The sequence below is a fragment of the Macrotis lagotis genome, chromosome X, assembly GCF_037893015.1.
Source record: "Macrotis lagotis isolate mMagLag1 chromosome X, bilby.v1.9.chrom.fasta, whole genome shotgun sequence".
Taxonomy (NCBI): domain Eukaryota; kingdom Metazoa; phylum Chordata; class Mammalia; order Peramelemorphia; family Peramelidae; genus Macrotis; species Macrotis lagotis.
Window position 1 is genome coordinate 185,387,300 of NC_133666.1, and position 24,217 is coordinate 185,411,516.

General features: G+C 36.0%; 1 protein-coding gene across 7 annotated transcripts in view; it reads left to right on the forward strand.

Moving 5' to 3' along the window:
• MELK (maternal embryonic leucine zipper kinase) overlaps window positions 1-24,217 on the forward strand; it is a 90,786-nt gene that overhangs the window by 60,277 nt on the left and 6,292 nt on the right. For 5 of the 7 annotated variants that reach the window (XM_074200428.1, XM_074200431.1, XM_074200432.1 and 2 more), the window contains 6 exons: window positions 4,514-4,582; window positions 7,012-7,110; window positions 8,812-8,898; window positions 12,833-12,964; window positions 19,931-20,153; window positions 22,991-23,084. In XM_074200428.1, coding sequence (XP_074056529.1) covers window positions 4,514-4,582; window positions 7,012-7,110; window positions 8,812-8,898; window positions 12,833-12,964; window positions 19,931-20,153; window positions 22,991-23,084 — 704 coding nt within the window. The remainder of the gene's footprint in view (window positions 1-4,513; window positions 4,583-7,011; window positions 7,111-8,811; window positions 8,899-12,832; window positions 12,965-19,930; window positions 20,154-22,990; window positions 23,085-24,217) is intronic. The other 2 variants (XM_074200430.1, XM_074200433.1) reach the window with 2 other exon arrangements.

Here is a 24,217-nt window from a genome sequence, read left to right on the forward strand (position 1 = left end):
GCACATAGAAACTGTTGTAAATGCCAGCAATTATTATTGTTTCCAGTAAAGTATACTGAAAGTATGGTGTGCTTGCTGCTCTGAGGCTGGTGTGTGGCATGTACTGTTCAAATGCAGGTTGCAATAATGGAATGTAGCATTAAATCTGTTGATATTTAATGTCTCCTTCAAGCTTTTGATGGTTAATGGTCTCATACCTTACTTTCTGATTTGATTTCACTTTAAATGACCATTTCTTTGGGAGTGCTTTCATCGTACTAGGTAGCAGATATAAAATTGAAAGAGGCAAAAGAGCAAAGTCAATAGGAGGTCCTATCTTTGGGGTTCAGAAATAGATTTTCCTCCTTAAATGAAATGATTGGAAAAATGCTTACTGTACATTTTTAATGTGCTAATCAGTGGGAATTCAAAAAATGTGAGGCAGTTTTTACTCCCAAGAAGCTAATATTCTAATTAAGGGGAACTATACATGAAAAGAGTTTACCTGTAAGGATTTGAAAAAACTCAGAAATCCTAAAGTTATAGCAGGCTGGATGGTAAGGTGCAAGGATTCTTGGGTTGAATTAGAAGGACAGATAACAGTGCCAAGGATCTGGAGATCATAGAGGGCAGGGCGAATGGTAGGGCATGGTGGTCCTTTATCTCAAAAGAATGAGTTAGGGGTCTTAACTCCCATCTTATTCAAGTGGCGTGAGCAGGTATGTCACTCTTTCTGATGACAGCCCTTTCCCAACATTTGACATTGAATAATTGAAAACAGAAGAGAGTTTTACTGGATAATGGGGAAAAAAAGCCAATAAATTTAAATATAAGAACTATTCTTCATTACATGTGACTGGAAGTTGTGACCTAAATACATTTATATATTGTACCTGAAGAAGTTAGCCTAGGAATAATTTTCCTCTGAGATTATCACTGCTTATTCTTAAATTTATTTGACAGAATTTTTCCTTCATAGGTAAGATTACCACATTTATTAAATTTTAAGTATATATACCTAGTTAAACCTGATTTTATTTGCAATCACATCTTTTGAATTTACAGATTTTGGTAGCTACAATAGTAATCTCTGACCCATCCTATTTCTGTTCATCTTCCTAGGATCCTGGAATTGTTGCAGTTTGACTGCTTTTCATATCTAAATCCTGCTTTGTGGCCTGACTCCAGAACCAAAGATGATTTGTCATAGCCATAAAAAGATTTGACTAATTCTCCAGACCCAGAGTCACTCTGGATGGTCTATCAGAATTACTTCTGGGGCTAGATTGACTCTCTAAATAGTGTGTGTGTGTGTGTGTGTGTGTGTGTGTGTGTGTATGCGCGCACACCCACACACACTATTTAGAGAGTGTGTGTATACACACACACACGTATATATGTTCTTCCAATCTTATTGACAGATGATTAAGTGGAACCTGATATGTTTTGTGACAACTCTGCAAGCAATCAGAGGTGGTTTACTATGGGAGAAGTTTTTTCATTATCCAAAAATTAGGAAGGGAGTAACATAGACAATATATCTTATTCTTACTTGTTTACAATTTAATGTGGTAAATATAATGAAATTAGAGAGGCAGCATGGTATAGTGGATAGAGAGTTGTCTTCAGAACCAATGAGACCTGGACTCAGGTTCCATCTCCCAGAGATACATACTGGTTATGTAACTAGGTAAATCATTTAACATCTTAATGCTCTAGGCAACACCCTATGACTGTAAGTTGCCCAAAAAGTGCTGACCTGCTTTAGTTGAGAAATTTATTCACAGGTAACTCCTTGCACTTCTTAAATCAAAGTCACATGATACATCACAAAGCCAAATAAACCTAATCTTTTCACTGTCATTACTCTTAAGTACTGCTTTCTTCTGCTAGTGTAATTGAGAGTGGACTGCAGGGGCAGCTAGGTGGTGCAGTGGAGAGAGCACCAGTCCTTGAGTCAGGAGTACCTGAGTTCAAATCAGGCCTCAGACAATTGCCTTAGCTGTGTGGCTTTGGGTAAGCCACTTGCCATTGCGGAAAAAAAAAAAAGTCGATTCTAAAGAATGCTGTAAATGTTCCTATTCCCTTAAGTTAAAAAAAAAAATGCTTCCTAACTGGGAAAACATGGCAGAAACTTGGTATAGAGCAACAGCTCACACTGTATACCAAAATAATGTCAAAGTGGATATATGATTAACTCATAAAGGGTGATCTCATAAGTATATTAGGAGAACATGGAAGACTTTACCTTTCAAATCTATGGATAAGAGAAGAATTTAAAATCAAATAAGATGTAGATGGGGCAACTAGGTGGCGCAGTGGATAAAGCACCAGCCCTGGAGTCAGGAGTACCTGGGTTCAAATCTGGTCTCAGACACTTAATAATTACCTAGCTGTGTGGCCTTGGGCAAGCCACTTAACCCCATTTGCCTTGCAAAAACAAACAAAACAAAACAAAACAAAAAACCAAATAAGATGTAGAGAGCATTTAAAAATGTAAAATAGATAATTTTGATTATATAAAATTTAAAAGTTTTTGCACAAACAAAACCAGTGCAACCAAGATTAGAGGGAAAGTAGATGACTAGGGAAATTTTTTTGCAATAAATATCTCTGATTAAGGCCTCATTTCTCATATATATATCTTTCTCTCTCTCTCTCTCTCTCTCTCTCTCTCTCTCTCTCTCCATATATAGATATAGATAGATATATCTGAGTCAAATTTATAAGAATACAAGTCATTTCTCAATAAATGGTGGAAAGAGGGGGCAGCTTAAGTGATTCAGTGGATAGAGCACTGGCCCTGGAGTCAGGAGGGCCTGAATTCAAATTTTGCCTCAGAAAAAAAAAAACAACAAAAGAACCCCAAAACAAATGGTGGAAAGATATGAACAAGTGGGTTTTAGCTGAAGAAATAAAAGTTAGCTATACTCATGTTTAAAAAAAATGTTCTTAGGGGCAGCTAGGTGGCACAGTGGATAGAGCACTGGCCCTGGAGTCAGGAGTACCTGAGTTCAAATCCAGTCTCAGACACTTAATAATTACCTAGCTGTGTGGCCTTAGGCAAGCCATTTAACTCTGTTTGCCTTGGAAAAAAAAAAAAAACAACTAAAAAACAAAACCAAAAAATGTTCTTTAATCACCATTGGTTAGAGAATTGCAAATTAAAACACCTAAAGGTACCACCTCATATCTTGCAGATATGACAGAAAAGGAAAATAATAAATGTTGGAGGGGATGTGGGAAAACTGGGACACTAAATGCACTGATGGTGAAATTATAAACTGATCTGACCATTCTGGAGAGCAATTTGGAACTATGTTCAAAGGCACAGTATCAAATTGAGCATACTTTTGATCTAGCAATACCACTGAGAGATCTATATCCCAAAGAGATTATGAAGGGGAAAGGACCTGTTTGTACAAAAATATTTATGTTAACTCTTTTTGTGGTGGCTAAGAATTGCTATTATTTGTTCTTTGTTCTTGTAGAGGACCTTGACATCAGGAATGTGATAGATACTATGATATGCATGTGAATTGGATTTAAGTGAGGAAGGGCTGAGCAGAGCCACCTGCCTTACTTTCTCCTCTGGAGCCCCTTGGGCCTGGATCATAATTACTGGAGATGTCTCTCAATACAGTGGAAGACCTTAGCTTTTTAACCAAGGGTCTTTAACTGGGCTACTTGGGATGGGACAATGACTGCTATTTGAGCTGCTAAAGAATAGTTTTAAAAAATCAAAGTGAATGGGGAAGACCCTCTGATTTTATGGCCAAAACAAAAACAATTTCTGTCTACATTTATTCTGAGCCTATCAGGACTCAAACAATGAACTTGTGGGACTTGGCTTGGAACTTTTTTTGAGTAATCATTGAGAGCCAGATATGCTCTCAGTTTTCAGTGATCCTAGTTTGCATTCCTTTGGGCAGAGCATTCTTGGATAAGAGTGTAATTACTCTATGTGAACCAAAAGAATGAAGGGGGAGAGACCTTGACCTTGTGGCTAAGAATTGGAAATTGAAGGGATGTCCAACAGTTGAGGAATGACTGAATAAGTTGTGGTATATGATTGTGATGGAATATTGCTGTGTTATAAGAAATGACAAGCTGAATGATTTAAGAAAAACCTGGAAAGACTTAACATGAATTGATGCAGGATAAAGTGAGCAGAACCAGAACATTATATACAGTAATAACTATATTGTATGATGAACTATAAATAATTATTTTCAGCAATATATTGATCCAAGAAAATCCCAAAGGACTCATGATGAAACATGCTATCTGCTTCCAGAGACTAATATTGTCTGAAGCAAACTCTTTTTCCCTTTTCTTCTTTTTTTGTTTGAATCTTGTACAAAATGACCAATATGGAAATGTTTTAATGTTTAATGTTTAATATTCGGTAAAAAATAAAACATTTTATAAAGTTACTTTCCTTATATTTCTGTTAACTTTTATCAAATCAATATATCGACTAAGAAACTGTCAAGAATAATTAAATCCAACCTACTTTATTTCTTTTCTTTAGCGAGGAAAATATGACATTCCAAAATGGCTGTCTCCTGGCACTATTCTACTTCTTGAACAAATGCTGCAGGTAAAGTTTACTTTTAAGTAACTTTTGATCTTGTGAAATCACTACTTTGTACTCTTCTGAAAAATTTTCAGGTTGAATTAATCTTTTCTTTGATAAGAATTTTAATTGACCAATACTATTCTTCCTTACCCCCAAGTAATAATTCCTTTCCTGGTTTTACCATGTCATCATTCATAACAAATCAAAGCAAAAACAACTGCATTGGATTTCTTTGTTGAATTGAATTAATTATGTTAGGTTTTGAGGTCTTTATCATAATGTCCCTATATCACTAACTTTTTTTTTAACCTTGTCTTGTATCTATTTTCTAATTGTCTCAATCTCTCTCTTTGTTCTCATAACCCTATATTTGTCAATTTGACATATGACATGAAATAGAGGCAACAACTTCATGTCACTTGAACTGAAGAAAGGAGATCAGGTTCTTAGCTCCATTGTACCATTTACTCTTAGGCAAGTCATTTGCCATCTCTTTCATCTTCTCATATATACAATGTAGATGGTGATCTTTAAGGGTTATTGTGAGAATTTAATTAAATATTTAGTGGATTGTGAATAAAACTTAATTTCTTTGTTGTCAACTAAAATAGGAACTGTGACCCTAACCAAAGCTTTGGACTTTACACAGACATTTTTGAAAGCCTCTCTAAATTCTCCTTAACTTATTCCAGGTTTTCCTCTGGAAAAGTAAAAAAATTTAAAAGAGCATTGAGGGAAAGGTAGGTGGTGCAGTGGATAGAGCACCGGCCCTGGATTCAGGAGGACCCGAGTTTAAATCCAACCTCAGACACTTAATAATTACCTGTGTGACCTTGGACAAGTCACTTAAACCCATTTGGCTTGCCAAAAAAAGGGGGGGTGTTGAGCTTTGACTTGATCCTTTCAGGCATTGAATGTAGAGTTTATTTTATTTTACCCAGCAAAAAAACATAAAGTTATACTTGAACCTATGGGTAAGACATACATATATTTTTTCTTTCTGCTGGACTTCTATGTACTCTGGGGATTTATGAGTAAGCTTTCTGAAATGTTAGCTGATACTCAAGAATTGTAATAATGGGCTCATGAGTTTTGTTCAGTCTTATGAACTTAGACTTGTTTTGCCACTATCCAGATTTGATCAAGGAATCAGTATTTGGGTTGTTTTATTAAAGGAACTGCAGTTCCCATTCAAGTACTCGAGAGAACTGAATAAAGTATAGATTTTGTTTATACCAACAAAAAATTATGAAGGGTTCACAGTCAGGAAGCTAGATTTAACGATCCTTCCATCATTAACTTTCTAGGACTGGGAAAATTCAACATTTGAAATGCTGAAAATCCATTATTACATTATATTAATGTAACATGGTGTTACTATTGCTATGTATCTTTTCTTTGTCAAAATCTACTTCGGGTTCATCTACCTTGATTAAATAGGGGAAATGCAAATTAATTGTCCATAGCAAGACTGGAAAAATCTCATCCTTGACCATTCACCTTTCTGCTGAAAAAGCTTCATTGATTCCCTGTTGCCTATTGGATACAGACTCCTCTTGTCACTGCTGCAAGCCCTTTGCTGTTTAATTCCACCCTACCTTACCAGGCTCATTACCCTTGACTTTACGTTACACTAAAATGGTTTCTTCATGGTCCTTGTACGCAACATTTCATCTGTTTCCGTCCTTTGTACAAGCTGTCCCTCCTGTTCCCCTGCTCACCTCTGCCTCGTAGAAGCCCTGCTTCCTTCACAGCTGAGCTCAAGCGTTGCCCTGACAGGAGACCTTTCCAAACTGTTGCCTTCCTTCTAGCTACTATTAGGGTAACTTATTTTTACCCGTATTTTTTATGTATTAGGCATTTATTCCCTCAAATTGAATATAAGTTCCTCAAGGATAAAGAGTGTTTGATTTTTTTTGTCTTTGTATTTAGCACAGTTTTGGGCACACAGTAATATATGCTTATTGATTGTTTTTTTTCATTACATCTGAAAACTATATGGATTTAATGGAGTTATCCTTTTTGAAGTATTTTATTTGATTGCAAGTTTTTTTTTGAAAAGTGATCTTATGTATTTAATCTGGCACCCAGCATTGTAATTCCCTACATATTAAATTGGTGAATATTTATTTCCTAAGGATATTTTTTTTTGCAAAAAAGTATGCCATCATAAATTTACTGGCTGAACTTTATGAATAATATTTGTATCAATAAAGTTAATTCTGCTAAGGCACTTAACTTAAAAAGCCAGTATTGATTGCTTTAGGATTTTGTTTTGTTTTTTGCCTGGTTTCACATTTCAGAAGATCTTATATGAAGACCACTGCATCATAGCATTTTTGTGATTATAAAGTTTTTAACTGTTCAAATGAAGTTTGAGCCCTTAGGAGAAAAAAGTTTTCTGTCCATTTGAAAAAGGTAATCTTTGGCCAATTCTCAATGGCCACTAGGTGGACCCAAAGAAACGAATTTCTGTGAAACATCTGCTGAGCCACCCCTGGATCATGCAAGATAACTCGTGTCCTGTTGAATGGCAGAGTAAATATCCAGTGAGTATAATGGAAATATTATTTATTCTGCTTTATGTTTTTAAATCATCTCCTTGAATCTTCATCAAAAATTAGAATGCTTTATAATGCTAGATGATGCTTTCCATGATGATATGCTTGGTTCCACTCTGTATTCTTTTTACCCTCAGCTGATGTTACTGTACCATTTTTAACCCCTAGAAATCCTTGGGAAGCCAGGGTAGAATATGATGCTACTCCTCTCTCACTCTCACTATTCTTTGACTATTTTTATAATTCTACTGGATTCTGAATTGATACTATTCCCTCCCCACCAGCCTAAATTCATTCTTCTTTTGTTTTAGCAGTTTATGAACTAAGGACATCACAGTTAAAACTTGATTTCAAGAGTTATTTCAATTATGTAAATACAGCAATTTGTCTCATGTATTTTGCATAGCAACTAGAATGATTTTTTTTCCAGGATTTTAGTGATTATAAACTTTTAAGTTCCCTTTCAGCTCTAAAATCTTATATTAGATCATCTATGATGATCTAATGCCAATAAGAGAGTAGACAATGTAAAATGCCTCCACATGGCCATTGGGTGTCGTCACTTCTCCACATAAGGAGGTTTTTTTCATAGAATCTCAGTTTCTAGTCATATCCGTAAACCTAGTGAAATAAGATGCTTTAACAAATGAAATAAAATAAAGATGACATGTTAGATGAAGAGCAGGTGTATATTTTCTTTATCTACTCTTAAATATTTTTTCCCCTAATTTAGGACCATAATAGAAAGAATAATTATTTTAGAAAGTTTAGCTATTGTGATAAAGAATATAAACTTTATCTTTTGATAGAAAGGTAGCAGTTCTTACCTAAAATGTTTACATTATCTGAAATATGGAGATATCTGTGATACAAAAACTTCTAATACTTGCAGTTCCATTTTATCTAATTACTATCCTTAGGTCACAGAGTTGGAATTAACTTGATTCTGCTTGATCATTCACCAGGGTCTCATATCCCTATTCTCTGTGGAGCATATTGCATCAGAGTATTCTTTGGGACCCACAGGCTTCTTAGGATCAGAGGGGGAATCAGTAGCAGAGACAGCCTGCAGCTGTTCTTCCCCCCCCCCCCCACCCCATTAGTAAACACAGCTCTCCATTTCTTATCTCCCTCTTGTCTTCCCTTTCCTCTGGGAACTTAACTGTGGGCCCAAGACTAGGAATTAGCAAAATGTTTCTCATTTCTAACTGCTGTTTTCAGATTCTCCTGTCACTATCATTCAGCAATTACCTCCCTGACTTTAAAATTCACTCCATCTTTATTCACATCCTTGTTGCTTTCATCTTCAATTGTTAGATCACATACTCACCTTCCTAGTAAGTTTTACACCACCATTAGTTTTCTTCATTTCAACCCTTGCCTCATTCATACATCATGCCTCTCTGTTCTGGAGCTCTCATATCTTCCTTCCTATATTAATTCTTTCTTGAGTCTTTCTCAGCCTTTTCATCTGTAGTCCTGGTTTTTTGTCTGCCTCCTGATTGAGGCATAGTTTTATCACTGATTTTCCCTTCTAGAGTAGAGACTGAGCAGTGGAGAATCTATAAACTCAACATAGTTGTCCTCCACATTGTTTTTATGTAGTGATGCTAAGTAATTATGAATAAAATTCTATTTTAATTTTCAACACAATTTTTGTTAATCTAATTATTTATATTACTATTATAGTGTGGACGTCTTGATGAAGATTGTGTTATAGAACTTTCAGTATATCATAAACACAATAGACAAATAATGGAAGACTTGATTTCATTGGTAAGAATAATGGTTTGTTATAATATTTTTTTCTGTCTTCATTCAAAAATCTGTCCTTGTTTTATGAGCACAATATGAAAGCTTACTGATTGTTTTTATTGCAAACATATTGAAAATGAACTCATTAAAAATTTTAGCATTATTCCTACTCATAATTTTTCTGATGTTTTCTGGCCTTCAGTAAAAGTAGAATACTATGCCAAAGACACTAATTTGAATTAGAGTTGCAGTGACAGTACTCTTTAAGTCATTTCCCCTATAAATAACTATAGGTAAATCATCTCCCTCATTCTCCTTTATGCTATATTCTTTCTTTTTTCTTTTTTTTTGGTTGATATTTTATTTCATTTTTCCAATTACCTACATGATGGAAAGTTTTTCAACATTCATCCACTTGCATTCTCCATTCTTTCTCCACCTTGACTCTTATCTCTTGTCAGACTCTAGCTCTAGATTACTCCCACCACCTGATGCCTCCTCTGCTTCTACTTGCATGTTACTGAACAGAACTAGAGAATAAGTCATATAATTGTGCTAACAGATACACTGTAAATTTGTTATCCATGTTCAACTTGGCTCTCACTGCAGCAAGGCAATTCTTTTATTTTTCTCCAATTGATTCTTTAGTTTATTGCCAGAGAAGTTAATCTAAACTATATGTTCTTTTCTCAAGCTTCTTACATTCCCTGCTCTCACAGCTAAGAACTTTACCTCTGATTTTACTGAGAAAAATAAAGACTAAAATAAAGACTCTTCTTTTCATCTCTTCATCCTAAAACCTCTTAACACCAGTTTTTTGCTTTCAACCCAGGATAATGATGTGATTCTTTTTTCATCTCATAATCTCCCTTCTGCTCCAGCATGTGTCCTTTCAACCTCTCTCTATACTGGATTCTTCAAATTCCCAAGAATCTCCTTTCCTTAAAAAATTCTTGAAGCTATTGGTTTTTGTCTTCCTCACTTTTCTCAGCCATATTCTTTTTATATTTATTACTCCCCTTTCATTCCTCAACTCTGGCAATCTTTTATTTCACACTTATCTAAAGTAGAACTTCATGAATTTCTAGTTTAATTATTGCCATGATATTCTATTCTTACTCTTTGTACTCTGCAGTGTAACATCATGCCCATTTAAATGAATCATATAAACATGAAGTTTTATTTGTTTTCTGCTGTTTAGTTACCTTAAACTTCTAACTTTGTTTAATGTGATTGTCCTCTGAGGGATCTTTTCTTGAAATAGATATGTTTATACTTGTTTGAATGAATTTGAATGAAAGAAAATTGTAGTAAAGATTAAATTTTCTTATTTAGATTTTTAAAAAAATGTTTAAAAAATTTTTTTTGGTAGCTTTCAAGGTAGGAGTTCTGCCAAATAAATATTTTATTAAGCAGTGACTTTGAAGACACAGTAAGAGGCATTGGAAAGAATACTGAACTTAGAGTAATAGGACCAAAGTTTGAATCCAAACTCTGCCATGTACTACCAGTATGGCCTTGATCAAGTATCTTAACCTCTCTGAATCTCAGTTATTTCATTTGTAAAATGAAGAAGTTAGCTAAATGGCCTCTCAAGTCCTTTCAACTCTAGTCTGTCATCCAGTGACATCATTACCTGCTGCTCTTGTCTTTTGGGTGATCTTGATGTTCCTTCTCCCTCCCTGACCATATATTTTCTTAATCTCTTCCATTCCAATGACCTCCAACTCCAGCCCACTTTAGATTCATCATGATCAGCTTTTACCCTTCAACACATGGAACTGCCATATTAGCTTCAAAATCTTAACTTTTGAAATTCTGTTCTCCCATCCATTCCTTCATATACACCATTAATTAATAACTGATATTTGTTATTTCATTTGAACCTCTTAATAATCCTATGAGGTGCAAGTACTATAGATATTTTTCCCTTTTTACAAATGAAGCCAAGAAAGGTTAAGTGATTTTCTTAATGCCACACAGCTAGCTTTAAGTGTCTGAATGGGATTTTGAATTTGAGTGTTCTTGACTTCAAGTCTGGTGGCTTATTCTCTATGCCATGTTTTTTGTTTTCATTTTGATCTTTTGTGTTCAGCCTCTTCCTTTTCTCTTTATCTCCATTGCTCAAACTTGACTCCAGATTCCAATGTTTTAATAATTTACAGCCTCCAATCTAGAATCTTTTACCTTTTATTCCTAACCTGATTCTTGGGTAGCTTTCTCTATTTGGTTCTTCTATTCCTAACCAAAACTGCTGAACATCACTAGAGAAAATCATTGGTATCCAGTTAGGAGACAGTGATCTCTCCCAAGTTTTTACTGCTAGGCACTTTTTTTTTGTTTCATATATACCCTAAAGTTACTATTGTAAATCTTTTGCTTATTCTTCAAACTTTCATATATCTCCACTACTCATTTCATTCCTCTCTCTATATATAAAGCAGATGACTTAATTCCAGCTTAATTGAAAAAACAAAACCGGACTTTAATTAGTGGTTTGTCCAGCTCTCTTCTTCCATATCCTTCATGTGTTTACCTATTTTCCCTTTTTTAAAGGAAAAGGTATTGCTATTCCTTTAACTCTGCCTTTTGGTATGAGAACAATTAATTACCTTTACCTGGGGACTTGATTGGAATCAAGTCTTAGAGGTGGGAATGGGTCAAAGGGCACAGGTAAAGGTAATTAATTCTTCTTTTACAGTCTCCCTTGTGTAATAAAGAATTCTTTTTGTGTGTGTGTGGAGTGGGGCAGTTCAGTTTCAAGGCAGTTCGGTTAAGTGACTTGCCCAAGGTACATAGCTAGGCAATTATTAAGTATCTGAGGCAGGATTTAAACTCAGGTCCTCCTGACTCCTGGACTGGTGCTCTATCCACTGTGCCACTTAGCTGCCCCATAATAAAGAATTCTTTCCTGAATCTGTAATGTCTTTTTTCATTAATTCCTTTCCTTCTACCTGTAAGCATGTTTATGCCTTAACTGAATGTAAATTCCTCTCTTTCAAACTTCCCTTTTTCTCTTGAAAGCACCCCCATCTTTCCATTGTCCCAGGTTTAAATTTTAATATTATCCTTGGCTTTCTTTTTTCTCCCTTACCACACAAATAAGAAAAAGAAGTAAATATTTATTAGACACCCACTGTGTCAGGCTTTTATGAATATTAGCTCATTTAATTCTCCCTATTCTCTCAGATTGGTCCCTTATCACTACTACCCAGGATTATCATAGCTACTCTACTCTATGTTAAAAACTGATGCCAGAGTCATGTTCTTCCCCTTCTCAATCTACTCAGTTTTTCTCTGGCTGTCTTCCTTGCCTAGAATGTTCTCCTTGCTCATCTTCCCTATTGACTTCTCTACTTCCTTTGAGTCCCAACTCAAATCTCCCTTTCTACAGGAATACTTTTCCAGTCCTTTCAGTCCCTTCCCTCTGTTGATTACTTCCTATTTATATATTTAGCTTGTTGGTATATGGCTGTTTACATGTTGTCTTCCTCATTAGAGGATGAGCTCCTTCAATACAAGGACAGTCTATTATCTTTCTATGTCCAGCTCATGACACAGTGTCTGGCACTGTGCTTTTTGAATGCTTTTTTTACAGTCTTTATTTCTCATTTCCCTCAGAAATCTAAGAAAGCTATCATCTCTAATATGATAAATTGCTTTGAAAAGTGGGAGTTTGCTTTTGGGGACACTCAAAATTACAGGCCATGATCAAAAATTATATTATATGAAGTAGGATTTGGCATACTAAAGCCTTGCAGGCCTGGTTCCCCCTGCCCACTGATTTTGTACTGCTGTTGAATTGAGAATAGTTTTTACATTTTTAAAGTGAGGCAAAGTTTGCTGACCCTTTCTTATGGAAGGGTTAAGAATGACACCATTCTAGTAATAACTTGTTGTTCCAGAAACCAATATATTAGTATTCCAAACAGTTTTGTATTTTGTTTTTCCCCAGTGGCAATATGATCAACTTACTGCTACTTATCATTTACTTCTTGCTAAGAAATCTCATGGAAAACCAGTTCGATTAAGGCTTCCATCTGTAAGTGGAGAAAAAACAAGTGCTCCTTCATTAAAAGAACTACAGGTAAATTTTAGGTCTTCTGTTGCATAATATAGTTAGTTCTTAATTCATAATGTTATTTTTTTTAAGGTTTTTGCAAGGCAAATGGGGTTAAGTGGCTTGTCCAAGGCCACACAGCTAGGTAATTATTAAGTGTCCGAGGTCAGATTTGAACTCAGGTACTCCTGATTCCAGGGCCAATGCTCTATCCACTGCGCCACCTAGCCGTCCCTTTTTGTTAATTCTTACTGTTATGAGACATGTTGTACTGTTTGAAAAGCTAACTTTGCTAGTGAGAAGAAACCAGAATAGAATTATTTCAAAATATATTACCAAAAAATTTTAATAAGGGGAGTTTTGGGTAGAAAATTAACAATTTAGAAGTTAGACTGGGAGATTAATCTCATACAAAATGATGAAAGTATGGACTGGGTGATACTTGGGAAAAATAAAGGGACAGACATGAACGATATTTTGAAGAAAGGGATGACCAGATATAAGATGATAGAATTACTGAATTGGAATAAAAGTTAGAAGTAATATAGTTCAGTATCAAACTTAATGGTTGAATCTCTTCTATAGTATCCACAGCAAACAATCACAAGCGACTACTTGAAGTTAGGCTCTAACTGTCTATTGAAACATCTTTTTTCATTTTGCAATATGTTCACTTTTTTAGAAGGTTCTTTAGGTTGACCTTGAAATCACTGTGTCTTTCACCCTTTAATCTGAGTTTGCCCTTGGGGACTAAGCAGTCAGTCAAGATACACAGTTATTAAATGTAAACTTATGAGATAGAGACTGTGGTAAACAGGATACAAAAAAGGCAGAAAACCAGGTTTTGCTCCTAGGAAGCTCACATTCTAAGGATGTAAAAAGCATGCAAAAAAACTGTACCTGCAAATTATGTAGAGGGGAACTGGAAGACACTGGAACTGGGGGTGGTGTTTGGACTGGAGAGTGGCACATAGGAGGTGCAGTTTGAGAAGGAAAGAGGGGGGACATTCTAGACATGGGAAATAACTCGTGAAAAGGTGTGAGATTATAGAGTGTGGCACATGAGAACTAACACAGTGTCTCTGGATTGTAGAGAGGTCCAGGTTGGGAAGAGTGTTGAAGTTCTGGAGGATTTTATATTTGATCCTAATAGCAAGAAAGAGCTTTGAGTTGGAGTGGAAGATGGATCAGAGTGGGGAGAAAATGGAGGCTGAGGCTGGTGAGAGGGCTATGGCAGCAGTCCCAAATGAGAGGGAGAAGGGCCTATGTTTCCTTCACTTTTCTTGCCTTGGTCCTGATCACCAACCATTCTCCCCACCCCATCAGAAACATGGATTCCATCCTTGACTCCCCCCCCCCCACGACTTATGTAGTTGAGTCTTTTGACTGATTTTACTGAGAATCAGGCCTCCATGCTGTTCCCTGCAGTCTCTCCTTTGCTATCCCCAGACCTATGCTTTCTGGCCCCCACCCCCCACGTGTGGTCTTCTTATATAGAATATAAAATCCTCACTGACAGTCACTATTTTCATTCCTTCTGCACAGTGTGGTGGTCAGCAAATAGTAAACAATGAAAATCTTTGTCTAATCATTGACGTGCTATGGTTATCAGATTTTTATATTTAAAGTTGGGAGGTATTTAAAAAATTAGGTGACCGAAGTAGTATACAAAAAGATCTTAATCTAATAGGAACATAGGACAATTATTGTCATAACTGACTTTTTATATCACCTGGCAGTTTTCCAGGGACATTCTATACATTTCCATGTTTGAATCCCTGATACCCTAGAAGGGAGACACCACCAACATTGTTGTGTTATTCATTCATTCATTCATTCATTTACTTATTCATTTCTCTATTGTTTATTTTGATCTTAATTATTTTTTCCCAATAAAATGCAAAGGTAGCTTTCAACATTCATCCATTTGCAAGTTTGAGTTCTGCATTTTTCTACCACCCTCCTTTCCCCCTCTCCCCTTTCCATGGCAATGACCACCAATCTAATTAAAAGTTATACATGTACAATCATGTTTAACATGTTTCCATATTAGTCATAAAAAAGGAATTGGAACTAAGGGGGGGGGAGAACCATGAGAATGAAAGTAAAAATGTAAAAAGTTTTAAAAAGTGAACAGAGTATGCTTTGTTCTACATTCAGATTCCATAGTTTTTCCTCTGAATGTAGATGGATTGTCCTTGATAGCTGAACTGATGAGAGGAATTGCATTCATCATAGTTGATCATCTCACAGTGTTGCTGTTAATGTGGACAATATTCTCTTCACTCAACATTAGTTCATGCTAGTTTCTCCAGGTTTTCTAAAAGGACAATAGTACTCCATACCATTCATATGCCATGCCTTGTTAAGCCAGTCCCCAATTAATGGGCAACCCCTCAATTTCCAATTCTTTGCCACTACCAAAAGAATTTGCTATAAATATTTTTGTACTCTTGGTCTTTTCTCATTTATTATGATCTCTTTGAGATACAGACCTAGAAGTAGTATTGCTTGATCAAAGGGTATGCACAGTTGGATTGCCCTTTGGGTGTAGTTCCAAATTACTCTCCCAGTGCAATTGTTGGATCCATTCAAAACTCCACCATTAGTGTCATTAGTATCCCAGTTTTCCCATATCTTCTCCAACATTGATCATTTTCTTTTTTTCTTCATCTTAGCCAATCTGATAGTTGTGAGGTGGCACCTCAGAGTTGTTCTAATTTGCATTTCTCTAATCAGTAATGACTAGGAGCATTTTTTATATGACTATTGATAGCTTTAATTTTTTCATCTGAAAATTGTCTGTTGATATCCTTTGACCATTTATCATTTGGGAAGTGACTTGTGATCTTATAAATTTGATTCAATCCTCTATATATTTTAGAAATGAATCCTTTATTAAAAACACTAGCTATAAAAATTGTGTTCCAGCTTTTTACATTCCTTCTAATGTTGGTTTCATTGGTTTTGTTTGTGCAAAACATTTTTATTTAATATAGTCAAACTCATCCATTTTGCAAATTATAATGTTTTCTGTCTCCTGTTTGGTCATAAACTTCTCTCTGTAGATCTATTTATTGTTCTCTTAATTGTCCTGTGGTATCCCCCGCCCCATTATGTACTACAGACATTATGTTCAGTTTACAGATGAGGAAATTGAGGTTCAGAGAAGTTAAATAAATGATCTGTCCATGGTTACCTAGTATGAGTAAAGGGCATGTTTGAAATCTGGGTTTGCCTGACTTAACACAATATTCTGCGTATTATTCTATGCCACTCTTCACAATTAGTTTCTCTTTTAAAAATATTTTATCTTTAATACTCATTTAAAATTTTTTTGAGTTCTTTCCAGTCCCTCTCTCACCCATTGAGAAGGCAAGCAAAATAATATTGATTATACATGTGAGGTCATGCAAAACATATTTCATATTAGCCATGTTGTAGAAAAATAAAGAAAATGAAAAAAGTATACTTTATTCTGAACTCCAATTCCATCAGTTCTCTCTCTCGCTCGATAGTATTCTTATGTTTCATCCTGGGTGCTCAGAACTGTCCTGGATTATTGCATTGATCAGTTGCCAAGTCTTTCACAGTTGATCATTGTTACGATTTTGTTGCTACTGTTTATGTTCTCTTGATTCTGCTCACTTCATTTGGCATGAGTTCACATAAATCTTCCCAGGTTTATCTGGAACTATCCTCCTTGTCATTTTTTTTGTGAGGTTTTTTCAAGGCAAATGGGGTTAAGTGACTTGCCCAAGGTCACACAGCTAGGTAATTATTAAGTGTTTGAGACCAGATTTGAACCCAGGTACTCCTGACTCCAGGGCTAGTGCTTTATCCACTGCACCACCTAGCTGCCCCACCTCCTTGTCATTTTGACAATTGATTAACATCCCTTCAATTTCCAAGTTTTTTTCACCACAAGAAGAACAGCTATAAGTATTTTTGTTCAAAGATATTTTTCTTTTCCTTTGATCTCAATGTACAGACCTAGTAGGTGTAGCTATGTCAAAGGGGATGTCCAGTGTGACAGCCTCCAGATGGTTCTGCAGAATGTGTGGATCAGTTTTCCACATCTTTCCAGCATTTGATGTTTTGCCTTTTTATCTTGTTAATTAATCTGATTGATGTGCTCACAATTAATTTTTCAAAATATCCTGTAGAACTAAAGGATGTGGAAGATGTGTCTAGATGATAGTTTGTGTGAAAGAGATTTGGTGGTGTTAGTGAACTCTGATAGCCAGAAAACTAATAAAGTGAAGTGTATTAAGAGGGAAAAGGGAAGTAATGTGCTTTTATGAATGTCTTACTAGGTTTCAGGCAATGTGACAAGTACTTTACAAATTTTATCTCATTTGATCCTTACAACAATCTTTCGAATTGAGTGTTCTTATTATCCTCATTTTACAAGTGAGGAAACTGAGTCAGGCAGGTTTAAGTGACTTGCTTAGGGTCACTCAACTGAGTTAAGTGTCTGAGGGTGGATTTGAATACAGGTCTTCCTGACTCCAGGCCTTGCAAACTACTGTACCATGGATGTGTGTGGGGTGTAGGGTTTGTTCAAGCAAGACTAGCACTTCTGGTATGAGGACTGCTGAGCCCTTTTCAGGGCTGCTTTCCACCTTTGATATCAACTTAGCTCTCACTGTGGCTCCAAGGAGCATGCACAGTGACCCACCAGGTAAACCATTTCATCAGCTGGGTTAAACCAGGTTGAAGATAACAGAGGGATCTCAGATATCAGAGAGTTAGGCGGGGTGTCTGCCCCAAGCATTTCATGAAGTCTTCCCCTGGTGGAATGGGCAGATGAGAACAATTCATTCAGTGGACATGAAGACAGCTAAAGCAGGTGTTGTGTATATTGCTTTAGAACTTGGTTAGACTTTGAAGACACCAAGGTCACCCACTGTGTGTAGAGCTATCACCAATTGTCTTGACTCTGTTTTGCTACCAGACCTACTTGGAAGGGAGGCAGCTCTGCCTCCTTAAATCCAATTTACACACGAATCAAAAGATATCACCCAAAAGAAAAAAAAAAAGACTCTACCATGAAGCTGTGTCTTAGAGGCATGATTTTCAGAATAAGGGAGACAATAGTTTCACTAATTTATAATTGTCAGACTATGTTTGCATTGTTGTATGCAGTTCTTGTAAATCACATTTTGAGAGGGACATTGGTAGTCTGATAACTCATTTTGTTCACAAGAAAACCCAGAATGGTGAGAATGGATTCTCTGTCATCAGGATTGGGTAAAGGAACTGGGAGTGTTTACTTTGGAAAAGAAGATTTGGGAGAGATATGATAGCTTAAGTGTTAGAAGGACTGCCATGTGAAAGATTGTTTAGGATTGTTCTGCCTTGGTTTTAGAGGGCGTAACTAGAAGCAGGGGGTAGAATTTGCAAGGAGGCAGATTCAGGCAAGGACTTCCATACCAGTAATCAAAAATTAAAATTGGTTTCCTCATGAGGTAGAGGTTTAGAAGCCTTCAAGAAAGAGGCTGCGGGACTGTTTGTCAGGGATGTTGTAGAAGAGACTTCTTTTCAGGTATGGGTTGAATTAGATAGCCTTTGAGATCCTTCCTAACTCTAAGATCTCATAATATCATCTTAGATGTGAAAATATATCCTATAGGTTTTTTTTGTTTTTTTGCAAGGCAATGTAAGTGACTTACCCAAGGTCACACAGCTAAGTAAGTATTAAGTGTCTGAGGTCATATTTGAATTCAGGTTCTCCTGACTCCAGGGTCAGTGCTATGCCCACTAGACCGCTTAGCTGTCCTGATATGTCTTATAGTTTGAAAAAAAATGGTTGGATTCACAAAGGTCACCCAACCCCCAAGGGAGCCTTTCTAATGATTCTCAAATTAGTTTTTCATTTTAGTTTTTTTATAGTTTTTCTAGATAATCCATTTACCTATTTCTTATCTCCCCTATCCCAGCCACTGAATATAGTTAAAAGAACCTGAATTTGAACATGTGACTTATAATAAAAATAATTATATATTTGAAATCTTAGAATTTCTAGTTATTTATGAAGCATGTGAAGAGATTTCATCTGCAGAGATGTTTAAAGACTACCAAAATCTTACAGGGAATTTGTCTTAAATACAAAGTAATTTAAAATTATATGTAAACTCTTCAACTTAAATGTAGCAATGAAGTAGGAAACTAATATCAAAAATATATTGTGTAAAGGATTTGCAGATTCATGTACAATCCTCTTCTCTTCCACATTGTATATGGAAATGCTCATTTGGTTAGTGTTCACAATAACAAAATAACAAAAAAAGCAAAAAAGAGTTGCACATTTCAAGACAGAGATTATGCATGAAGAAAAATCTGTCAAGGAAAACCTAGCAATTATCCAGTTTCATAAACGCAAACTTTAATTTTAGGTACCATAAAGCTTTTTTTGTCATAGGTTCTTTCCTCCCCAGGGAATTTCTTTGGCATTAATGATGATTTTTTCTTATTTTTTTTAAATGCCTGTCACCTTTCTGACATCTTCCTTAGTCCCCCTCAAAATACCATTGCTTTCCCTTTTAAGTGTTTTCTATTTATTCTGTATATAGCTTTTTATTTCTTTGCATGTCTATTTCTTTCTTTGGACTGTAAGCTTCTTTAGGACAGGGAGTGTCTTTTGCCTCTTTTTGTATTTCTCAATGCTTAGCATAGTACTTTGCACATAGATAGTGCTTAATAAATGTTTATTGGTTGATTAATTGATTAATAAGTCTATGGATCTGGGGATGAAACATAATAGAGAAGACTTTGAACCTTACCCTAAAGTGATTGACATTTATTAATCTCAAGTGAATCTACATGCTCTTAAATAGATCTTGTTAATTCCTTTTATTAACTTCTGATTCTGTTAAATTTTTAAAAATGTGTTATATGGCAATTTTTAAGTGATTAAAGTATAATATGAGACATTAATTTTTTCTCTACTGCAATGAGCTTCATCCAGTAACTTTTTTGTATCTTGCAAAGCATTGGACAGAATCAAACGACGTGGAATCTAAGCCATTAACTCCAATATTATGCAGAGCTGCCACAAAGAAATCAGAGAACAAAGAAAATGTGTGCACACCTAAGACTGCTATGAAGGATGAAGAATGTTTTGTACTGCCCATTTCCAAGACTCCTGTTAACAAGAGTGTGCATGAAAGAGGAATATTAACTGTGCCAAATACTCCTCCTCCTCCTCACAAAGGTATCGATTATATGCTTATTAGAAGTTTGGATTAGGTCGTAATGAAAAAGTAGATCTATCCTTGAAAACAAGTCTATTATCAAGTAAGTCGAATGCCTGTATGGTAGTTAAGAGATGTACGAACAGCCTTATTGAAAAGATCTTCTAGAAGAATCTAAATTTCTTTTATTCTTCTGTGGTTTCTTTTATGTAAATATAGTCAGCTTCCAATTATCCTGAACTATTTGTGGCCATTTAGATAGACATATGCTTATTTTCTCTTTTCTACATCTGTAAAATCTTTCTGCCACCGAATATTGCTTCAGTGCCAGTCCTTTACCTGCCATGGGCAAGGTATTTATTGATGGGAACAGAAAAGCATCCCTGATGTCATTGAAAGGTGGTTGTGTATCTTTTGGAGAGATCAGATTTCAGTTGATAGATACTTAGCACTTTCAAAAATCTTAGAATAAAAACAAAATTCTCCGTGACTTGATGAAATGAATGTCTTAGTCCATTTTTATACACCTGTCATGTTACTTCTGACCTGCTAATGATGGGTAACAGAATAGTAAGGGCACTGCAAAGTACTCAAGATTCAGAGGACTTGGGTTTGAATCCCATCTCTCCTATGTATTACTTGTCATTTACAGGGTCATATGATGCAGGGTTGGAAAGGTTCCTCCATGCTCTGCCTCTGCTGCCACCACCATGAAGGTCCCAGGTTTAGAGAAGACTTGGATTTATCGAAGTACTTTATTGGACTGTCTAAAAGCTACAAAGAGCAAGCTTGTGGCAGCAAACATGGCTAAGAATTTCCTCTTTTCTCAGAATTACAAGGCTTCACCTTCACTGAGTCATGTTCCTTTTTCCTCCCATCCTTATGACTTTTAGAACTGTAGTTCTTTTTCTGTACCTTCTCAAACTCCATTCAGTTATCAGTCCAGGATCCACCTGCCTTAGTTGTTTAAACCCCTTATACAGTCATTAATTAACCTGCATCAATATGCAGTTTCCTGTCTCTGATCAAACGTTTTTTAAAAAAGAAAAATTTATTTTTAAAGTTTTTTCAAGGCAGATGGGGTTAAGTGGCTTGCCCAAGGCCACACAGCTAGGTAATTATTAAGTGTCTGAGATCGGATTTGAACCCAGTACTCCTGACTCCAAGGCTGGTGCTTTATCCACTGCACCACCTAGCCGCCCCAGAAGAAAAACTTCTAAGAGATGATTTGGTAAACTGGGAGCATTACAACTTCCTTCAAGAATTTAAAAGTTCACAGTGTGGAAAAGAGTGTTAGACTTATTCTGCTTATCCCAGAGAACAGATCTAGAAGCAGTAAGTGGAAATTTCAGAGAGAGAATCTGAATCAGTGTAAAGAAAGCTTCCTGAATATTAGGGCTAACCAGGAATCAAATTGCCTTAGCAGGTGGTGAGTTCCCCTATTCTTGGAGCCTTCAAGCATCTTCATCTATTTGTTAGGAACTCTTTAGTGAAGTATAAGTTGAATTCCCTTATGGCTCTAATCTTTTGTAAAGAACAATTTAGCATCATAAGCTCATAGATTGAGTTAGAAGAAACCTTTAAGACCTTTGAGTACATCTCTCACCCAGCCCCCACCTCCCTTTTTACAGACAAGGAAACTGAGACCCAGAGAACTCAAGTGGTTTGCTTAAGGTAGTGACCTTAAGGAGATGCCAGAGCTGGGATATGAACTTGAGTTCTTGGTTGCCAACCTAGGGTTTTTCCACTTTGCTTCTAGGCAGATGTTAAAATAGAAGGCAGGAAAAAGACTAGCATGGTCTTTGTAACTTTGTAACATGAGAGAATTTCTCCTTTCATCTCATTCAAGTTATGAATAACTGGTAAAGATTATATAAGCAGACTTAGATATTTTTCTTTTACCCATTCTCTTATTAGTTATTAACAGCTGATGAGTGCACCCTTTCTTCTTCCCCTCTCCAAGCTGTGACTGCTCCTATTAGTTATTAGCATGTCCTCCTTCCATCACACCTCTGTTGTAGGCCAGACCTGACTTGGTCCAGGGTCAAGATCCAGGTACAGGATTGGAATGAAAAGGGATAGTTGTAGATCAGCCAACAAAAGAATTTTACTTAAGTATAACTTGGAAAGAATATTCAACAAGATAAGGCATTGATTCAGTTTGGTCTAGGGTACTTGGCAGAGTTGGCCCACTGTTTTTTATTAGTTGTATGACCATGACAAGTTCTTTAACCTCTGAGTACTTTAAGCAGTTTCTGGGGACTTATTTATCAAGCCATACATGGGTAATTAGTGGAGGGAGTTATCACACTGACAGTTTATGCTTTTGAAATATAGATCATTCCTGTGTTTCTTTTCCAAACTTGCCATTAGTATGAATCCTCCAAAAATGTGCTTTGTAGGATGGCTTCCTTTTTAAAGTTGCTTATAAAGCTGATCCTACCTACCTTTGACTTCTGATAAGAAGATAAGAAATGTCTTCTCCAACTCCTACCTTTTGAAGGCAGCTTGAAGCAGGAAGAATGAGATATTTGAGAAGATTCCAACTACTTCTTTCCTCTGTTGCCATCACTTAAAACTAGCAATCACTGTTATTACCCAATTGCCTCTATTTATAGATTTACATAATTTTTGATCTCCATCTTTGCCATCAACATGAAGAAGAAACAATGCTAATTGCTCTTATTGTTAAATTTTGACTAGTTCTATTAAGTAATTGTAATGGAAGAGATCTATATTTGGAAAAATAATATAAAATGAAATTTCTAAGAAAAAACTTTTTGATATTATGTAATTTTCCAATTTCAAAATATACCTACAGCTTAAATTTTATATTGTTTATTTTTTGGTCCATCAGAGAGAACTCAGTGCAAGGAAGAAATACTGACTAGAACTATAAATCCAGAGAGGACGAAGGAATTACCAACAGCCATTATTAGTCCTGAGAGACGGTAAGTGTTTATTTACTTAAATGTTAAGTTCAACTAAGGGCAAAATTTCTTCAGTTCATAAAATAAGTGATATCAGATATGAAGAACTCTGTTTAGATTATTATGTAGATTATATAATCCTTCTATGTGTTTCTGGGCTAAATCTAGTCTTTCCTTATGCAATTAGCGTGTGAAGGAACGGGGTGTAGTGTAGTAAAGAACCCAGCAATGGGGGGCAAGAGCCTGGGGAGACAGACACTAAAATCAACTGTTACTAGTCACTTCTCTGAATGACAGTTTTTGTAAAATTAGGGGATTGGTTTAGATTATTTCTAAGATTCATCCAGATCTTTGATTTTAAGAAATGATGATTTAGTTCATTGTGCATTCCTGTGAGGCACATGCCTTGGATGCTTGTGTGACCTCTCCAAGTCTCTGTTTCTTCCTTCTGTAAAATGAAGACTCAGTAATCTATAGAGGTTCCTCCAGCTCTGGTTCTATAACCACCTCCCTGGGCCTGGAGTTTGAAACCTTGGTGTTCTCAGCTCTAGATTCTATGATTTGCTACCCTACTTTGAATCCTACTGGAACACCCTTTGCTCTCTTTGTCTACAAGATAGTTGGATTCTCTCAATCCCAAAGATATTTAATCATCATAGTGATAACCAGCATTTTACTTAGCACTTACTATATACCAGTCGCTATGCTGAATGCTTTATAATTATTATATCATTTGATCCTCACAATCACATGGGGAGATAGAGTCTATCATTATCCTCATGTTACAGATGATCAAAGCTGAGGCAGAGTAAGTGACTTGCCCAGGGTGAAACAATATGTAAATATCAGACTAGATTTGAACTTGGATCTTCCTGATGCCAGACCCAAAGGTCTATCCACTTAGCCAACAAATATAACAAAACTCAATTTTCTTTTTTAGGTTTTTGCAAGGCAAATGGGGTTAAGTGGCTTGCCCAAGGCCACACAGCTAGGTAATTATTAAGTGTCTGAGACTGGGTTTGAACCCAGGTACTCCTGACTCCAAGGCTGGTGCTTTATTCACTATGCCACTTAGCTGTCCCTAAAACTCAATTCTTAAATAAAATAAAAGTTCCCCCAAATGCCAGTTATGTAAATAACAAAAGAAAATGAAA